This window comes from Lupinus angustifolius, chromosome LG07, assembly GCF_001865875.1.
Source record: "Lupinus angustifolius cultivar Tanjil chromosome LG07, LupAngTanjil_v1.0, whole genome shotgun sequence".
NCBI lineage: Eukaryota > Viridiplantae > Streptophyta > Magnoliopsida > Fabales > Fabaceae > Lupinus > Lupinus angustifolius.
Genome location: NC_032015.1, coordinates 18675886 through 18697345, shown reverse-complemented (window position 1 = coordinate 18697345; position 21460 = coordinate 18675886). Strand labels below are relative to the sequence as shown.

The following is a 21460-nucleotide window of genomic DNA, read 5'->3' as shown; positions in this document are numbered from 1 at the left end:
GAATTAATATCTCTAAAATATCTTGAATGTCCGGTCCATGATTAAAAGTTTTCACAAACAACATGTCTATTGGAAGTTTCAGTCCCTTACTCGTTGCTCTGAGTTCGTAGAAAAGTCTTAGTCTACTTTTTAAAATAAATCAATCTTTCTGTTATTGAAAATTCGTGTGTCTAAACTAATCGACGGATCCTAATATCTAATCAACAAACAATATAATTAGATTATATATCCCCATAATAGTAAATAAATCATAAACCTCAATATCACCATCCAATCATTGTCTATCATGTATCAAGAAATTTGTGTAATAATTTTTTCTAACAAACAAAAACACTGTCATAAAAATAAAATTTGACATGATTTATGTGTTATATATATGAATACATGAAACCTTAGATTAAACATGCCTTCGGTATTTAAATAACTTAATAATATTTTATAACAATTGTGAATTTTTAAATTTTATTACAAATCAAATGTTTTAATTATATGATAATAATAATGGGAATAATAAAAGAGGAAAGAATGTATGCACAAACAATGTATAATTTTTATACACTATTATTTCACAATTTATTATTCATGTTTAATCATCATTAACTCTTCAAAAAATAATACAAATAAATGGTAAATGATATACTAATTACATATAAATTGTTACATTAATAATGCATAAATATTACATTCATAATAAAAATATTGTTTTATAAGATCACAATAAAAATTATATAAGAAATCAAACATATATAATAATAAGATTAGATCAAAATAACTTATATACAAATATTATCTTTCAAAATTAAATAATATATTGACATATATAATCGAATTGTAAAAATAATGATAATCATAATAATAGCAATAAGTATAAAATAACAACAAAATTATATTACTCATTCTTATCTTAACATTGTGTTATTTTCTTAAAGTAAATTGATTATACTATTGTATTTATTTTACCATAAAATAAAATATGAGGTCATTCATTATTTAAAATTAAATCATAATAGTAAATACAAAAAATAAATTAGAAAACATAAATTTTGGGGTATTACAATAAACCCAACATAATTATAAACTTAACCCCAATTTAAAACATCAATCACATTCCATAACATTTCAAGTATTTGCAAATTTGATAATATTCAGTTAGCTGTACAAGGTTTTCCTAGTATATAAGAAAAACTTAATTATAGGAATAGTGGTACATGTTTGATTTCCCTTAAGCAAGAACCCGGGTTCGAGTCTTGTAAATGGAAAAAATACTCGTGGGGAAAGTTAGTCCCACATATCTGTGGATGTTTCCGGCTCGGACAGCATTGCTTCCAGTGCGAGGATACCTGTGCGAGACCAAAAAGAGGAGAAAAACTCACCAAACCTAGTACCTAGTATTATTGTAACAAAGTGATTCAAAATATGGCAATTTGCTTTTGGGTGGACAAAATTTTCCTATAATTTTCTAAAATTGTAGTGAATGCAATATAACAATAATCCAACAACAATAATTTGGCCCATTCAAGAAGAATGATAAATGAACGTTCAACATCATAATAATGTTCCTTGTTGTCATGTAAAGTTGAATTTAAAGGTATAACATAGCGTTTTAAATTGTATCCATAATAGCTATTGATGTTATAGTATTGCAGTTTTGGGGAGTCGCAAGTACATGACAACTATAATTATGATTATTAGAATGTAGACAGATATTTTGTAATTTTTTATATTTATTATAATATTCAACTTATTATTTGGTTTTACTTTAAAAATAAAAAATATTAATAACAAAATAAAAAAATAGAATCATGATAATAATTATTTTAATAATAAAAAATATGATAGATATCCACCATATTTTCCCATAAATTTATATAATTATAATATACACTTGGGGACAGTAATTTAGAAATTATTATAATTATTTTCAGGTAAATGTACATCGTGTGACATATAATCATATCTTGTCCTACTCTTATTCCACTCCACTCTATCTAGACATATCCATACCTTATCATTATGTGTGATTTAAATTGAGTATTTATTGGATACAAATATTAATATATTGCTGTGTGAAATTTTAAGTATATTAATATAATATTAATATATTATGTTAATAAATCTTGAGTGCAAGATAATATATTAATACATATATAATATTATTATAAAGTTCAATATGGAATATATATACAAATAAGATGTTTGTTTAGTGATATAAGACATTGCTAGATCTCTAGGATGACCAAATGATTAATGATTCAATTCTTTGGAGCAACACTTATTAAGAGTAATATCCACAAACGTCGAAAGAGATTAATTCCTTATGTATAAAGTGAGGATGCCCTTGGTAGTACAAAAAATTGGAATATATATAATCTATAATAATATGCATAAGGAAGAGTGAATGTACACTTTAACCATATAAATTTTGTGTGTTCGAAATTGATCTCTATAAACCAACGTGTGTTGATTCAAGTGATATATGTTTTATTCTTCTTAAACAATATCTTAGATTCAAGTCTTGTGGATAGAAAAAATACTCAATAGGAGAGTTAGCCCTATATACTTTTAAATATTCTTAGCTCGGACAGTATTGTCTCCAATGCGAAGATACCTGTAGAAAATAAAAAAGTAAAAAATCAAATTAATCCTCAAACATTTGAAATACAAGTCAAAATAGTCAATGCTCGGAGTCATTAAAATGTTAAAAAGACTAATTTGACACATAAACATTTGATATTATTGTGACCATTTTCACTTTTTCAATATTTCATTAATGAAACTTTGAGGAGACCTAAATATGTTTTTATTCTAGGGAGGGGATTCATTTACTCCAAGAGTAAGTTTAAAAAACTTACTTCACATCTTAGTCATCAATTCTATGGAAACTGCGAGTCATTTTAAGGTGAACTTTATTTAATTTTTAATTTGTTTACCTATTCTAATTTAGACACTTGGTTGCTTTTTTGAATTTCAAATTTAATATTTTAAATTTATTTATTTATTTAAAAATTATTAGTGTTAGTATGAAAGTTGACACATGTCACTTTGAATTGAATATAGCTTTTTATTTTTTGCTTGCTTTATAAACTTTTTTCCTTATTGAATTTTAAATTGTTTATTTAATTTAAATTTAAAAGTATTATGTTATTATTTTATTAAATATTTAAGGGTGGACTTTATTTGAGCATTTGACATATATTCCTGCTATACATACCAAACTGTATATAGAATACATTATTAATATTGTACAAATGAGTTATCATACCACTCAAGCTACTAATATTGTGTACATCTAATTAGCTAGTTGTTTCAGTTTGTTAAAGTTAACTTAACCCGATAATGATATATTAGTATTAATAATATCATTTAAATTTGAAAGCCCTTATTCATAGATATGTTGTTATTTATAAATTTAACAACTTTTTAGTACTTTTTAAGTTTTTAATAAGATTTTGTGGTGTGCTACGAGTGATGGATAAATAGATAAATTTTATCTGGAACAAAGATTTGTTGTCACAAACTATGTCTCAAACCATATCAATTGAAAATATTAATTAAAATTACAATATTTATTTTTAATTAATAATAAAACAACATTTTTCTATCTTTTCTTTATTTTAGAAACAATTTTGTAATTTGAACCACAGCATCGTCACTATCTTCTTATTTTTTATCCAACCAAACAAAACAGAAAGAGAATAAAATATATTTTTTCTATTCATTATCTTTCATTCTTCTCTTATACCAAATATTACAAAAATTTATCTTATTTCTTTTTTTTCCACCTTTTTCTCTCTTCTTATTTTCTCTTGTCAACCAAATAAACTCTATATTCTCAAATGATAAGGGACAAGTAGGTTGGAAACAACAAAGGGATAGAGTAAAAGAACATTATAGTAGTGTTGCACTTTTTGTCTTATAGCGTGCACATTAAATTCATTGTTCTATACAAATATGTCTAATATCTAACATTTGTCTTATATATCACTTGTTTAATTCTTCACTTGCCTAACTCTCTACTTGTGTGAATTCTACACTCGCCTTAATATCTAAGAATTCACTCTCATTATTCCAACAATCACATTTGATGGAGTTAAAATCACCTAAAATACAACTATTCTATATTAAAAATTATACTATATGGAACAAACATTTGTCTTATTAAAGTTTCCTTGGTACTATAAAAGTGAATAAAAAGGGAAAAGACAAAAATTAAAGGAAAATATATATTCTTACTTTACATTTTCTGGTCAAGTCTAGAGTTTCATATGAGTAACAAATATATTTTTAATTAGGAACATCCATATCATAAATGGTTAGCTTTTATAGTGACATGTTTTTTCACACAAGACTAGAATATGAGCTCTTCCTTAGGGATATTTCCACAACATAAACTTGTAGTTTTAGTTTTTTTGACTTAGTTAATAAACTATTAGAGTCTCAAGTCTCAACAAACAAAAATTGAAGAGCGCTTAGCATCTTAAAAAGAAGTGTTAGTCTTAAAGTTATTTTGAGAAAGCTATTTTAAATAGCATTTATAAAGTAAAACTAGATTTTAATTTAGTTTTCAAAATTTATAAAATTATTTATTATTATTCTAAAAGTTTTGAAGCAGCTATATTTGCTATCTCGAATATTGTGTCATTCACTCAATATATCAGATATTATAATTAATTGAAAAGAAATGTATTTAAATTAAAAGTTTAATAATTAAATATTTACTTGATAAACATCAAATATAGCGTACTTTTATGATATTTCATATTTACTTTTATTGTTTCTTATCTTATAAAAAATATTTAATATAGTAAGTGATTTTTATATTGTAAGTAAATCATTCACCATTGATTTGTTGACCGTTATTGACTCTTAAAAATAAAAGTAATATAAATTAATGGTGGATAATGTGCTGAATGTTAGTCCATAAATTTTAAACTCTATTATATTAAAAAACAGCCACAAATATTATTATAAAAAGCTACTATTATTAATTTAATATTATTTTTTCTTTGTTTCTTTTTTTGCTGCTTTTTTTAAAGTAACTTATTTATGAATGCAATCTCCCTGGAGTTACTCTATAACTCTCTTCTTTCACAACATGTTCCTGTTCTTGTTTGCAGTGTCACTATCTCTGTCTTCTTCAACCATCTCATACTAATAGTCTTTGTCTCATTCATACACCATCTTCATACACCCTTTTCTTGATCTAGAACCAGAAATAAAAAGATGAAACTTTCCTAAACCTGTTCCAAAACTTGAAACTTTTTGAAGGTTTCATTAATGGGGTTGATGGCAATGGTTACCTAATCCTATTTCTCAATTCTTAAATAAAAACCCATTTTTTATTTTATATATTGAAGCCTTTTCTTATTATTCACATACCACAAAAAGGTACAAAGTTTGAGGTTGTTCATGTTCTGAGAAAACTTTGTTGTTGTTGTTGTTGTGCTTTTTGTTGTTTTTTTTCTTAGAGGTGTAAAAAAAATTGAATTTTGCAGATGTCACATGTTGATTTAGAGCAAGGACATAATCGTCATTCTGTTGTTGGAAGTGAGGTGAGTGCTGAAGGGGAAAGTCAATATTTATCTGATGCAGAAGATGGTTCATGCTACTCTCATTTCTATTCAATAAATGGTGGTGAGTTTGAAGATCATAACTTTGATGGTGTTTCTGATAATGAGGTTGAAGTTCAGGTTGATGGTGTTGTTGCTGATACTGGGAGAGTTTCTTCTGTTACTGATTGTTCTGTTGAGGTTGAAATTGCAAGTGGTGTTCCTGAGATTAAGGTGCATTTGGGTAATAAAGTTGAGAGGGATTGTAGAATTTGTCACATGGGTTTGGAGAGTGATAGTCATGAATGTGGAGTTCCCATTGAATTGGGTTGTTGTTGTAAGGATGATTTAGCTGCAGCTCACAAACACTGTGCTGAAACCTGGTTCAAGATTAAGGGTAATAGGTGAGTGTAAAAAAATCTTATCTTTTCTTCTTTTTATTGTAAAACTTGTGTGTTTATTTTGCTAATTTCTAAGGTCTTTGAGGAAAAAAATTTAAGATACCTTTTTTTTAGTAGTGGAATTTTGAATTGGAATTTCTTGGCTGGTTTTGTGTTAAGTGTTGCTGTTGTTTAATGTGTGCTTGAATGGTATGAATATGACATTAATGATGATGATAGAGTAGGAAAGTAGTTAAAGACATTCCGGAATTTGAGTTGCGGATTGTTTAAGAGATGAATATAAAACTGGACAAGGTGATGTAAAAAGTACTCGGAAGCGCATTTTAGAAGGTTTAAAGAGCAAAAACTATAAGGGGTCAGGGTCAATTATTTCTTCATTAAAGGGGAAAGTTATAGAAGATTAAGTTGTTTTAAAGAAGATGATGAAAAAAGTAAGGTGTAAAAGTCTTAGCTAGTTCCACTTATTGTCCGATTTATTGACATGTCCGAGAACAGTGAGATTCTTTGTTTGCTTGGGTCCCTTTTCTGAAATTTAGGAATCTCCATTTTGTTTTCTTTTTATCTCTATCAAAGTGGAGATTTGACCCTTGCACCTTGCTATTCATGTGTACAAATATCTTAGTGGATGGTTGTTCTTTGCTGATGTGCTACCGAGAATAGTTTAATCAATAAATTATCGGTCCTAGATAATCTTGTTATTGAAGATGCATGATAAGAACTAAATTTTGCGCATGATTGTTGTGTCTACCAAAAGCTATCGGTACAATTTTCCCGGTCCTTGTTGCAGTTCGGAGGTAAAATATTTTCTTACTTCATGTAATGGTTCAGAAGTGTCACTTGCAGATACTATAACATAACTGTTAATAACTTCTACTCACTGTCACAATTATAGTCCTCGATTTTAATTGCAATGCCTAAATTCTGAATCAAAATAATGAGATAAGTTTTCTGTACTTTCATGAATAAATGGTAGGGTATACTTTATTGGTGGAATGGTCCATGCTTCACTGTCAACTGAAAAAGCAATTTTTATGAGCCAATTGTTGAGGAAGGATCTATTGTTATATCTAATTCGGACGCAAATCGGTCCAAGTGCATGATTTCATGGCTTAATTTAAATCATATAAATGAACAGAATTTGAATATGTTCTATTTGGAAATCTTTTCAATATATGTATTGGTGCCTTACATGGTGTTAAAAAAGTCGGTGATGTCATATTCTTTTCCTTAGTTTTAAGGGTTTTCGAAAAGCTACCTGGTTTTTTCAGAAACTATTCGAGTTGGGCTAAATAGAGCTTGTAGACTTCGAAATTATGATTTATTCTGCTTTGTTAAACTTTCTACCATGACTACTTAGTAATTGATGGTTAACTTAGTTAAGTTTAAAATCGAAGTCATTTATTGCAATAGTGATGGAATAAATACTTCACCCCTTCAATTCTTCTCATATTCTATATATGCATGAGCCGAAAACCTCAGGATTTTGTTATTTAATGGTTCATGTTTGTGCATGCTAACAATATGATCTTTTATGTCCTAATTTGTTTCTATCATTTCGACATATTCTTAGTTCTCTTTATCGTTTCGAGCATTCCGCTTTAGAGATGGTAATATTGCCCTTCATTATGAGTGTTGTGTATGGTTCATAGTTGTGGTATCAAATGAGTCGTCGCTGGTGAAGCGAGTGGAGCGAAATTGTTGTCATTGTACTAAGCTATACATATTTATATTCTATAAACCCTAATGGGGATATCTCTAATAATATATAGCCGCTCAAACGCTCCTAGGATGCAGACACAATTGGCAGAACCTCGTTAACAAAATCTGTTGTTCTTGTCTGTTTACTGTTTTCGTTCTTTTATTCCGATTGCTTGTTGCCAACAATGAGGACATCTAGAACAATAGTTTTTGGCATCTTTCATGTCTAGTTTCTCAAAACTTAACTACTATGATCATATTCGGATCATTTTATTGAGACAGATTTCTCCTCTAATTTTTAAATGTGTCATTTCTAATCATTTCTGTGTTCTTGAATTTTACTAGGACCTGCGAAATTTGCCATTGCGTTGCACAAAATGTTTTCGGACCAAACGAGGAATCAACAGAGCATTCGAGTAACTACACCATTACAGCAGCCATACTCTCAGCACATGTTCCTCCACCAGAACCTCCGAGATTTTGGCACGGCCATCGCTTCCTGAATTTTCTGCTTGCTTGCATAGTTTTTATATTCATCATATCGTGGCTTTTTCGCATTAAAGTGCCAGCATCATAATTTCCCGGATCAGTATCATGCATAGTATAAAGTAAGAAATGAAGAAAGAAAGAAATACTAGTTTCTTAGAGTGATTTAATGGATTTATATATGTAGCAGTATTATAACATCCTTTAGCCTTTGCAAATAGACAGTTTTTCATTTTCTGTTGTGAATTTCACCTAAGTTATTGAGTTTTAGAAGCCTTTCTTATTCTATTATTAGAATCAGTGTAATTTCTAGACAAAGATTAAAATGTTTAGTCTCCTCGTATGAGGAGATTACTTATTTCGTTCGGCCAATAAAAGTATGACATATGTACTGTTTTGTTTTGTTTTAGAAATATTTTTGTAGAAAATAATTAATTAAGACATATGTCATGATTTTATTAGCCGGAGGAGATAACTTATCTCCTTATGTCAGGAGATATATTATTATCGTAGTGAAATGTATATTATCATGTATTGTATTGATGCCCATACTTTTTCTTTTATGGTGATTTCTCCAATTAGTTTATTTACAAGGAATTTGGTAATGGTTGCATTGTGTTCTCTACATCATTGCTAGAACATTACATGTATCATCTATGGGTTCTCATTTTCGAGTGTCGATATGGTTACGTTGTATTTATCGCAATTATAGAAAATTGTGGGAAAATATATCAAGTGGATAAAATTGCGACAAATTACGATTGGAAATTGGAATTTAAAATCACTTTTTGAATTAACTTGAAAGAACAATGATCAAGTTTTTTTTTTACAATAGTGACTACTAGTTCAATACTATTGCTTTATAACTTTCCTAATGTTACTTCATAATTGTAGTTTTTCTAAATTTAAATACATTGATAGGTATATCATTTCTTTTAAAAAAATCAAACCACTATATAATTTATGATAATCCCTAACAAATCCTTTTTATGTTATAGTCCTTGAAGGTGATTCCATCTTTATGTTGAGAGAACACTATTACCTTTATTTTTACTAGCATGTTGATCAGCACTTCATGCTATCGATCCACATTCTTATTTTTTGATATGTATCATTTTTGTGTTCCATTCTTTAAAGAAAAATAATTTAATATAATAAATGTTACATAGAAATTCAATAGAGATCATAGGAAGATTAATCAAATATAGAATTGAAGAAGAAAAGATAAAAAATAAGAAAATGTGTGGAAGAATAATGATATATTGTGGAAAAAAATAAAAGTAATATTTGAAAGTTTATGATGATTATTAATGGGGGAGTTACAAAAGAGTAATTTTGGAATGTGAAAATTTATGTTATGATAGTTATTTATAGTTTTGCCTTTATATATAGTATAAATATAAATTTAATTTTTTAAATCACATATATCTTTAAAGGGAAATAATCTTATTAAACTTGGGCCTAATATAGATTTTTTCATATATAAAAACCGAATCTAAGACTTTGATTAAGGAAAATCGGATATATATATGCCATCTAAACTAACTACCCATTCATCATTATATCATTACTTAATAAAATGACCTTAATTACTTGCTTACTTTAAAAATAATCTTACTATAGTGAAGTTAAATCCTAAATTTTAGCATTAAAAATTCTAAATTCTTTTCCCAACAACATACATCTCAAACTTTAAAATTGGATTATATGAAGAGTTTAATATATGAATATAATATTCATATTCAAGTGCAGTTAATAATAATTAATATATGTACTTAGGTGTGCAGTTAATAATAATTAATATATGAATGATGTACTCTTACTTCATTAATACATAACTATTATCTGAAGAATAAAATTGAGAATTCCAATAATATGTCCCTCATCTCTATATAATATCTCTAATATTTTATGTGGGAAAAAGAGAAATGCACATTATAATTACTGAATTAGAAGTAAGTCCATAACAATGTGATCACACATGAATATAAGAAATATCAATTGTGGAAATTTTTTATCAATTTTAATCAAGCAAACTAGGATACTTTGGTGAAAATAAAAATCTAGGAACGCATAATTTTCTTGAAATTATTTGAATACCGGTTTTGTTTGCACAATGGGATTTTTTTTGTTTCTTGTGTATATCTAACAAAAGATATATACCATATTAGCTAGATTTATGCAAGTTGATTTAAAGGATTTAATTAATTATCATGTAAGGGTGGTAGACAAAGAAAGGATCAAATATTCAAATCCACTACATGAAAAATAAAGAAACTAATCCTTCTTCAAATATATAAAATGAACTATATTAATTCAATATGAATAAACACTACATTAGTCAACAATATTTAATATATCCTATTCTTTGTTTATATGGTATCATACATTGTTCAAGTGGGATATGATTCTTTTCACTAATTTTCTAATTTAAAAACGTTGCTGATATCACTTTCAATTATCTTAGATATGCCATTCTTATGGAGCGCATGCTTCCAATATTCCCTCATCATTTCTTACAATGACTCAAATGATAGTTCCACTTAAGGGGCATAGTTTGTTTATATGTGCATGGATAGAAAGTTGTAAGAAGAAAAAATGACAAGTATACAATAATGTATATTTTATATCCTATTCTTTGGATAAAGAGATAAAAAGAGATACAGAAAAATGAGAAATGTTTTTTATTTTATTTCTTTGATTGTGTAAAAAATGAGAGGAATATAATAAACAAGATATATATGTTTTTTTTCCATGGATGTGAATCAAAGAGAAATTTCATTCATTGAATAGGATTGAATGAATTGAACCTCGGATTACTTACAAATAAATTAACTAACTTATTATATAGAAAATACAATGAATTTAACTATAGCTAACCTCTAACTATCTAACTAATCTATTTTACGTATTTTTAATCATGAAAATATATAAGGTAAGTGTGTTTAAAATAATTATCACCTCGATATAATATTAACTCAAAATACCAAAACATATTTCAAGAAATATATAGGTAAAAAATGTATAACCATTTCATCTGGGAAAAGCCATCTTTTTCTTATTTATGTATTTGTCTTTTGATTTAATAACATTCCGTTAGATAGGAACAAATTTGATAAATATTGATAACTCTAGGATAGAGTATTAAAACGGAAAAATTCATTAAATAATGAACAATTAGTTCTAAGCCATCTCTCGGGATGAATCAACTATTCAAAATGCACCTTTTAATAATTTATATGATAAATGGGTGAATCTATGATACAAGTTTTTGAGTTTGATGCATCAAATGATTGATGGGGTGGTTGATGGTGAAAGAGTGGGTGGTGGTTTTATAGGACGAGGTGTGATTTGGAGGGGAAGTAGTTGGGGTAGTGAGGATAGGTATAGAGTTAAAGACTTTAGGGTAAGAAAGGGTTATTACCACTTCAAAAATTTAGAGTATATTTGATGCTGCAAACTTAACTACTTGTATTATAGACTTGCTTATGATAGTATAGAGATTTTGGATAAGGTCGGCTTAATTCGCAGAAAATCACATATGTTACAAGGTGATACTTTGTTTATTAATGATTAGTTTAGAAGTGACATATGTCACTATCTTGTAAGCATGGGATCATTAGGAGGATATAACACTTAGGAGAGATAATCATACACTCCGAAATTGATTAGTTTTATATTTTCTTGGCATCATTTTCTCAAGGGACAGAGTTGGCAGTTCCATAAAACATACATGACATTATCTCCTGAGGATTCGCCTAAAGATAATACAATTAAAAGTTTCAGATATTTTTTTAATTGAAAAATAGGCCTAACAATTACTTTCCTTTCTACAATGGACTTCCAATATGGGCCACATACATAAATTGGGCTGTATAACACGGCCCAATCTTGTTAAAACTGTAATAAATGGAGTGTATACAAATTAAGTAAATAAAGTGCCTAATATGTAAAAACTTGGGGACAATTAAAAAAAATTATCAAAGGATATTTGTAATATTTTACGAAAATGTACAAAATATGTAGCGTATCCGAGTGTAATCATTTCCTGCTACAAGTGTAGTATTACATAGCACCAAAGACCAAAGATATACCCAAAATTTTCTTGTTACGATCTTATCTCGTATAGGAAAGTCTCACTTTTTGCAACATATTCTGCCGACTAAGAGTAGATTATTGCAAGAAGTTTGCTCTGTTATTTAAATGGTTGGAATAGTTTTTCTGTTGGAAGTATTGAAATGATGTCATCTTCAACAACAAAAATGTGTATATAAGGAGCTAATGGATAAGATTAAATCTAAATCTTAGTTATGGATCAAAGATCGGCACAAAAAATTACATGCATATCTTAGTTTGAAAGGTATTTCATCCAACTTTGTGATTGAAATGTTATTGTTAGGACTCTTAACTTTATGGGTTGGGGGTTAGTTGTTCCCTTTTACATTCTACGTTTTGTATTTTTGTTTATAATTATATATATGTAATTTTATTCCTTATTTAATAAAATTTTCACTTATAAAACACTCTGAAATAATTTGTAACTAATGAAACAAAGAATAACCATAAAGGATGATAATATATAAAGATTCACTAATATTATCTAAATACAGTTCAATACGGTCGTATCATTATGATTTAGTATAATACCATAATTATGATTGACGTTATTGCGACAGTGACTGCAACCGCAATATTACAACTACATCACATAGCCTACAATTTGAGTCACTACCCGATTAATTTGTTGTAAACAAAAGAACAAAACAAAATGTATCATTCCCCTAAGTGAGTCCTGGTGTTATAATTTTCATACTACCTATATGGGGATCAAAAAGGGCCCTCATATAGGGAAAAAAACAGCACATAAGTGAAACACAAATTCTCCCGATCAAAAAGTTGGTCTTCCGGTTTTAATATATAACCTTGTTGTAAAGAAAAACATTATTGTACTTAGATTTATAACCTATGTTTGTGTAGTTTTTTGTGTGCTTGTCTGTCTCACAATATGAGTAGCCTATCTTTTCTGCTTAAATTACGCAAACGTTACCCTTTTGTCAATGGGTCGACTTTGCTGTGTGGGGTCTGGAATGTATTATTAATATTTTTTTCATTCACTTTATGGGTAATGAATTAATTTCTTTCGGACACGTGGTTATCCCACCCAACAAGTGTTGTTCTCATGAATCGAATTATTAACCTTTTGATCATGCTAGGGATTTAGCGATGTCTTACACTACTAAACCAAAGCTTTATTAGTGTATTGTTAAAGAAAATGGACACATCCACATGCATGATCTGGGTAGCTTATCTGAAATTACAGTCCATAACTCTATATCATTGAAGAAGAAAAATATAATCCCATAAATATATTATGATAAACCATTTGTAAGGTACTAGTAATAAAATAATATAGGAGTGTTATTTAAAAAAATAATGAGATACGAGTTTTCAATACCAACACATATCTCATCTAATTGAGTTGTCCCGACAAAAGCTTAACGTGATGAATTTAAATTTTAAAAATTAGACTTAACTTGTTTTGAGGTTAAAGTCGGTTTATATTTTAAAATTTATAAGTTTTCATAATTTAATATAAATAAAAAAATTCTTCACTTATATCAAAAATCATTTGCGTGATATAATAATATATTCCCATTCATATAAGTTCTTTTGTGGATCTTGGCAAAATAATAAGGTTATATGTAGGGGTGAACATGAGTCAGATAAGATATATTTTATAGCCGACCCCAAATATTAGTAGGTTATTTTTTAAAAAATCGGACCCAGTTCTAAACCTGAAACTAACCTGACCCCGTAAAGAATAGCTTTCTCTATTGATGCGGAGCTTGTTTGCTATTTGCAACTATGTCCTCCAACGCCCTTTAAAACTTCTTTAACTATTTAATATCAAATGTGAAAACATTTAAATTTTAACTTGATCTTAGACCCGATTAAATATAATGTATACTTTTTTTAGAGAAAATATTCATAATATTTTGCTTATCATTATAGATATATAATTTAACGTATGAGATTTTATACGTGTATATATATATATAATATTGTTAATCATGTGTATATAATGAAAAATTAGAGAATCAACAATATTTGTGATCAAATAGATAGCATTATTCTACACAATTGAATAGAGACACATGCAAACATGATAAATAAATGACAATGGGTCAGGTCATGTTTGTCCTCTATCCAATTCTAAATATTGTTTAAGTCTAATTTTTGAACTCAAACTCGATGAGATCCAACCCTATTTGGACTCGATAAGTGAGTGACAATGGGCAGAGTCGGGTCCTGCTCACCCCTAGTTACATGTCTTGTAATTTAGAGATCGTGAGTTTAAATCATGGAAATAACTTCTGTTTGTCGAGGTAAAATTATATATATATTTATTCTCTTGATACACTTTTTTTTTAAATGAGAGTCTCGTGTACTAAACTATTATTATTTGTTTTGAAATATTTATATTATGAGGTATACTTTAAATTTGTTTCATACTCACAAATTTAATCCTAATATTAACAAATTGTATCCTCAAAAATATGAATTGGAATCAAATTAAGCTCATGCCAATACATCCCATAAACACCCCTTAAACTAAGATAAATGGTCTATGAATAACTTTCATGGAAGTTTATGGGAGTCCGTTAATGAATGGTGCTCATGCAAAATATAAATGAGACAAAAACATTATTGGTTGAATGTTTAATAATGATTTTAGCTTCACTTCAAAATCTCAATAATATGATATTTAGAAACAAATAAATAATTTGCCTATTTTCTTGTTGTCATGCTAGGATAACATATCCTTAAAAAAAGTTGATATATCTCCCTTTCAGGTTCCCAAAAATATTTGTTTGTTGATTTTAATTATTTAGTGCTACATTTTCCTAATATGGATTAAATATTTAAATGTTCAAGTGCTTTTGTATTCTAATGAGCAATTTTGATAGATGCCCATAATTATAATGGGCCTCTCTATGTTTGTCTTAATTGTGCATTATATATATACCAATAATGTGGTCCACCTGTGAGGCTTCTTTACAAAAGCTTTAATGATGAAATAAAATCGAGATTTGTTGTCTCATATGTTGTTATGCTTCAATGAAAAACATCGCATACCATTGAAAAACTTTAAACCTTTATTATTTTTGTTTTATTATCATTGGCACAAAATAACATACGAGATATGATATCGGACAATACATCTTTATTAGCTTAGGAAAGATACCACTCCTAGTTAAATTATGAACCTATAGATGCATTGGTCACACAAGTTTTTCCCTTAACATAATCACCAATTCATGGTTGAAAAACATGAAACTTATATAATAGAGCAAGTGTTTTTAGAGGACTATGGCCCATGTGAAAAAGAAAAGATGCATGTGATGTGTCTATATCTTATAAACTGAAACCAGAAGGATTTTGAAGTTCAAAAGTGAAATAACAGAAGGGGCAGAAGGATTGAGACAATTCAGAAAGCATCATTATTGTGTGTTGTAAGCAGCACATGCACATGCTAAAAAGTACCATGTGCTGGTTCATGTCACTTGTCACCTTTTATGTTTTAGGACTTGATCAACTTTTCATTAGTTTTCATATCCAATATTATTAACAAATTCATTAGTTGAGGACCAACATGCGTTGATTCAAGTGGTATATGTTTGATTTCTCTTAAGCAGTATTTTGGGTTTGAGTCTTGTGGATGAAAAAAATATCCGCTGAGGGAGTTAGCCTCACATATATGTGGGTGTTCCTGGCTCGAACATGATTGCCTCCAGTGCGAGGATAATAGTTGGAAACCAAAAAAAATCATTTGAGGTTATTAGGGCATCTTTATCTTTATCCTACAAGCTCTTAAATTCTTAAGACAGGCATATTTAAATTTCTCCTATTAAAATTAATAATAAATATTTAATTTGGTCTTTATAAATTTTTTTATCTACCAATTTGATCTTTGAAAAAATAAAAGTTCAAACTATTACTCAAATATTATAAACCTGAGTCAAAATAGTCATTATTATGGGTCATAAAAATGCTCATGTAACCCACATTTGATATTTTTAGAAACGAAGTTTTCCAAAAAAATTCTGGAACTAGTATACACAAAAAATTTAAATAACCGAAATAGGGTGTATTCTAAAATTAAATTATATTCTACTAACTTTACATCCTCATTTGACTCAAAAATAATGTCTAAGCAAATAGAAATGGATCTAGAGCATGTGGGAGAGTCTGAAGAAGAATATTGATATTCAAACATACTCTGAATATTTATATGACACAATATTTTCTATGCAACATTTATTATTTTTTTCTCATGCTCCTATTAGAATGTTTTGATTATTTATACATTTTGTTTTCAATAAAATTATTAATGTAGGAATCAATATTAAATGATACGAGGATAAAATAATAATCTTAAATATATTACATTATATGATGGAAGAGAATATATTGTATTAAACATTAAAACATTGAAGGCTCAATTCAACATAAGATTAAGATTCTTAAGGCCGGTAGTATAGTTGCTCTTATGTTATGGTATCTGTATTATATTTTTTGTGTATGGGTGAAATATTATATATGACGAAAATTTAACTCAAAAGACTAGTATATTAAATCGGAAAAGTATGAGACTCCTAACATACCCATTACTCTTTTTCAGTAAAAATATGAATATATTTACCATAGATCATTTAAACATGGTAATATGAATTACTTTTACATTCAAAGCCTATAATATTTTCTTCATCATTTTCTCACCATGTGGCAGCAAAAAGTTAGATTAAAAAAAAAGCTAAAAAAATAGATGCTGAGAAAACAGAAATAATGAAATAATAATCAATATGGATTGGAATTTTTCAATGGCACATGCTTATGCTACAAATAATTTAAACATTGACAATGGATCAAGGCTACTACATGTTAAAAAGCACAACAACCCAATTACAAATCAAGCTACTTAATATTCCATGTAACAAAATCTCCTAGTTGAAAGTTGCAGCTTTCTAACACCAATAATCTTCATTCTTCAGTAGATCCAATTTGAAGATCATATATATCTATGCACCATTCATCGCAGAATCTGCAAGATGTGCATTGCCATTTTCCATATTCTTGCCATTAGATTGAGTTCTCTGCCTCTGAACAATTGACAATATAACCATGTTATGTCCGGAACATAGACAACGACATTAAAAAGGGCGGCCTATTACACGAGGCTGCCACTTAATGGGGTCTGAGGAGGGTAGATGTACGCAGCCTCATCCTGCAAGTGGGGAGGCTGTTTCCAGGATTTAAACCCGTGACCTCGTGGTTACTAGGGAACAACCTTATTGTTGCGTCAGACAATGTCATTACATTGATAAAAATAGGAGGGGTTAAGGAAAGTAAGACAAGACAAGTAGATTCTTTATACCCATTCTGCAGGGTCTACAGAATTCCCATTCAGTGACTTGTGATTCTCTTCTTTGGTCCAACCATCTTTGTCTTTGACGCTCATCGGCAACAGCATAGCTGCAGCGGCACTGGTCCGGTCGGGCATTTCTGCAAAACGACTACTAAGTCAGCACAACACCAAATAGCTGCTGAAGTAGATGAAAATAGTAGATACATGATTGCATTCAAATGTACTAACCAGGCAATTTCTTCTCAACAAAAAATACCACCAAATTAACCGTATACCTGTCATAGATCAAATTCAAAACATAAAATCAAAAATCGAAAAGGGTGTGGATCAAAATTTGCTCATTACAAATCAGAAAATGCTGCTTACCAGGCAACAACTACATCAACCGTGTAATGTTTGCGAGATGCGATGATCAGAAGACTTTGAATCACAGCAAGAAGCCACCCGAGCTGCTTTATACACCTGCATCGTTGATGAATATAATCAAGACATGTAATAAACGTAAATTTTAACATGGTAAAACATGACAATGATAACGAGTTACAAATAACAATGAAGCAACTAAAGCGAAGAATGATGCAGTGAAATTTGTTGGAAAACTTAAATCTTCAATAAATATCAGCCAGACCCATATAATCGAATCTTATGAGCCAACTTACCTTCGTGTGCCATATTTCTGGTATGTGAGAACAAAGACTAGAGTAAAGATCATGTGTGATGAAAATATCAAATCACCACATCCGTATAACACACCACGAGGAACTGCACGATGAAAATAAAATGAGCAACAAAATAACCACAAAGGTATAGAAGGTAAACAACTCCAATACAATAGTACACTAACAATTAATCAAGAGAACTTCAAGGACACTTTTTGGAGGAGGCAGTGTAGCAAGTTCAGATCCCTGCATAATAAATGAAGCAGTGTTGTCAGAAGACTATTTCATAAATCGGAGACTCCACAAACATGTAACTTATCACTCGTACATAGAAAGACAATAAACGGTTAAACTTCGAGTGATGTGATGTTTGTTTAACAAGAACACATTTTTAAAATAATTATACCTCACGGCAATGGTAGTTTGGACCAGGAAGCTGTGTAGAATAAAATGTCACTATGCGAAGAGCTTGAGAAGCCTGCAGAAATTAATAACATGCCATCAGAAAACTTGTATACTAGCATGAAAATGCAATAGGTTATAAATCGATACAAATTTTTTAAATGGCTGTCAATTTTTTTAAAAGTTAATCACAAATCTATAATCATAAAAATGGTCATTTTATAATTTCATCGGAAAATTTGTTCACTAATTTTTAATTCCTTAAAAAGCTCAAACCATCCACATTAAACTTAATTGGCCAAACAAAGGGAGTTATCCATTTCTATATAAGATATATCACGGAGTTTGTAAGTTTGATAACTAGTTTAAGAGCTCAAATTATACACATTAAGGGCTGCATTTTACGCTGGCAACACACTAATCACCCGACAAACTCATCTATTAAATGGAGTTCGAAAATGTTATATAATTTAATTCTTTAATAAACACAAGTAGAGAACACTTACAACTAAGAATGATAAAACTCTGCACCATATTAGAACTGTGTAGATCTTTTTGTTCTTGAGTATGAAAGGATGAAATGTCCACTGTAAAAAGTAGAAATCATATAACATGTCATTAAACTTCATAAACTACAACAATTGTTACAGGTGAAAACTTCATACAAAAAAACCATATTGGTAATTAAATGAAGGGAGCGAGTTTTACCAAGAAAAATGATACAAAGATAGTTGTAAACAAAGTTTCACTTAGATAAGCTTTATCTTGCCCAAGCTCCTATAGCATCATAAATATCAAAAATTCAGAAGGTATTCCTATGTAAAACATATTTACTACCGAAGAGAGCGATAAGAATGCGACAATTACAAACCGGAAGAACGAAGAATCCAAGATCCTGTAATGTAGGGCCGGGTTTATGTAAATAATGAACACCTCTGGCAGCTAAACCATGTATATACTGTAGAAAAACAGTTAAAATTTATAGTTAGATATCAAACATTACAAGAATCTAAAGGTGTATTAAATAACCAACTAACTTTTTGTACTATAAAAATACCCCTCATGCGAAACGTTGACAAGTATATAAAAACACAAAAGAGGTTTGATAATAAATTTCTGCACTATATTTGTCTCCAAGAAGGTTCAAACTATTAATGGCATTCAATGAGAGAAAGTGAAACATTTTATCATTGGGTAAAACAGAAAGTCTCAGAGATCCACATGGTATGTGAGTAAAATTTTAATTCAGATGATAAATTAAGTAACAATTGAAGTTCTTTTACTTATGTCAGCAATCAGCATATTTCACTTGGGCCCAAACTATTCATCCTATTTTGAACATGCATTGAATGCTAAATCCAAAGTATTGCATAATATGACAAAATGCTGCACAAAGTTCACTAGTTACTTGATTTACCCTCATTGAAAATAATCAAGAAAATCAAAGACTATTGAAAAATTGACAATAATCACTGACAGAAAAAAAGATCAGTGATTAAGCCTAAAGAAATTGTATTATAAACCTCCATCTTAATAAAGCAAGCAATTTATAGAACTAACCAAACCAACATGAAAGAAAACTTTTTGAGTTGTGACATTCAAGTAAAGTTCCAACATAACCACATGTGAAAACAACTTTCAGAAATATCAACAACATAAAAAAAGGTAAATGAAAGGACCTATGCATTTTTTTCAGAAAAGGGTAACCAGAACAAATTACTCTGAAACATTTCATGAGATTGATTGATCAAAACAAGGAACCAAAAAACAACACAAACCTGACAAACAAGACCAGCAAGAAGGTACTTCCAATTCTCAGCAAGGAGGTTGATCTCTGTAGTTATCTCTGCACAAAATCTCTTCCATAGCTACACATACAAAATAATTCAAATATAAATTTAAATTAATAATAAAAACTAGTTGTAGCAAACGTTGTAAATGGTTAAAGAAAACAACAATATTTATATTTATATGAAAACAACCATATTTATATGGGGGGAAAACTAGTTGTAGCAAACATTGTAAATGGTTAAAGAAAACAACCTTGGAAGCCTCGCGACCAATGTAAAACGACATGTTCTTGTTTTTGTTGATGATGATGAAAATGATGTTGTTGTAAACGTGTGAGGCCCACTTCCATATTACTTCATAACAACATTATTAAGGTCAACATCACCATTGAACTTCAAAAACACAACAATAATTGCATCAAACCCAGATAGGAATCAATGCCTTCCAACTTTTTCACTATCAAAAATTGAATCTTTCGTTGAAAAAAATCACACCCAGAAAGCAGAATCAAGATGAAAACTTCAAAAAATGATTTTTTTTTAAAGAGGAAAAAGATCTAAGCAGAAAAAGTGGAACCCAGAAGGAAGATAGAGATGTAGAGAACCCAAAAAGATCAGAAAAATCCAAGTTTCACAGAATCATTAATGGAGAAAACAAAATGGGTTCTATGAAAAGGAAGAAATTTGATTAGAATGGGTAATGGGTAAGAAGGTTTCTCTCTCTGGGTTCAAACTTTCTCTCTCTATGATTCTCTTCTTTTTCTCGCACTGCAATGCACGCGAGTTGAAAACGGAGAGATAGTTGAGAAGAGGAGGAGAATGAAGAATGAACTATTTATTATTGTTATTATTTATTATTATTATTATAAATAGAAAGGAAACTAAAGAGAAACTTCACCTTTTCATTTATGATTAATGATTAAAAGAAAATAAGATTTGAAAAGTTGCATTTAAAAAAATAGTTTATATTTTTGAATTATGGTCCTTGAGTCATTAACTCTAAAGAAAAAATGTATACTCGAGTGTAAGAGTTTTATATGTTGTTAAT

General features: G+C 29.0%; 2 protein-coding genes across 4 annotated transcripts; one reads left to right on the top strand and one right to left on the bottom strand.

The window, feature by feature from the left end:
- LOC109352749 lies at positions 5090-8392 on the top strand. Of its 2 annotated transcripts, none has more exons than XM_019594939.1 (3): positions 5090-5388; positions 5496-5953; positions 7994-8392. In XM_019594939.1, the coding sequence occupies exons 2-3, from the start codon at positions 5496-5498 to the stop codon at positions 8223-8225; spliced, it is 690 nt and encodes a 229-aa protein (XP_019450484.1). In that variant the 5' UTR covers positions 5090-5388; the 3' UTR covers positions 8226-8392. The 2 variants fall into 2 exon arrangements, with proteins under 2 accessions (XP_019450484.1, XP_019450485.1); XM_019594940.1 differs by having other exon boundaries at positions 5090-5750; positions 5808-5953.
- LOC109352617 (phosphatidylinositol:ceramide inositolphosphotransferase 1-like) lies at positions 16980-21229 on the bottom strand. Of its 2 annotated transcripts, XM_019594745.1 has the most exons (13): positions 20666-21229; positions 20401-20490; positions 19494-19580; positions 19331-19399; positions 19129-19209; positions 18627-18698; positions 18406-18466; positions 18221-18323; positions 17928-18023; positions 17790-17836; positions 17571-17698; positions 17215-17295; positions 16980-17160 (listed from the first exon to the last, which is right to left on the bottom strand). In XM_019594745.1, the coding sequence occupies exons 1-12, from the start codon at positions 20696-20698 to the stop codon at positions 17215-17217; spliced, it is 948 nt and encodes a 315-aa protein (XP_019450290.1). In that variant the 5' UTR covers positions 20699-21229; the 3' UTR covers positions 16980-17160. The 2 variants fall into 2 exon arrangements, with proteins under 2 accessions (XP_019450290.1, XP_019450289.1); XM_019594744.1 differs by having other exon boundaries at positions 16980-17295.

Coding starts and splice junctions, on each gene's coding strand:
- LOC109352617 (XM_019594744.1), bottom strand. CDS start 20,698: ATGTCGTTTTACATTGGTCGCGAGGCTTCCAAG. Junction 18,024..18,220: donor CAGAAATATGGCACACGAAG/GTAAGTTGGCTC, acceptor TCAACGATGCAG/GTGTATAAAGCAGCTCGGGT. Junction 17,699..17,789: donor TGTTGAGAAGAAATTGCCTG/GTTAGTACATTT, acceptor GTCGTTTTGCAG/AAATGCCCGACCGGACCAGT.
- LOC109352749 (XM_019594939.1), top strand. CDS start 5,496: ATGTCACATGTTGATTTAGAGCAAGGACATAATCGTCATTCTGTTGTT. Junction 5,954..7,993: donor TTCAAGATTAAGGGTAATAG/GTGAGTGTAAAA, acceptor GAATTTTACTAG/GACCTGCGAAATTTGCCATT.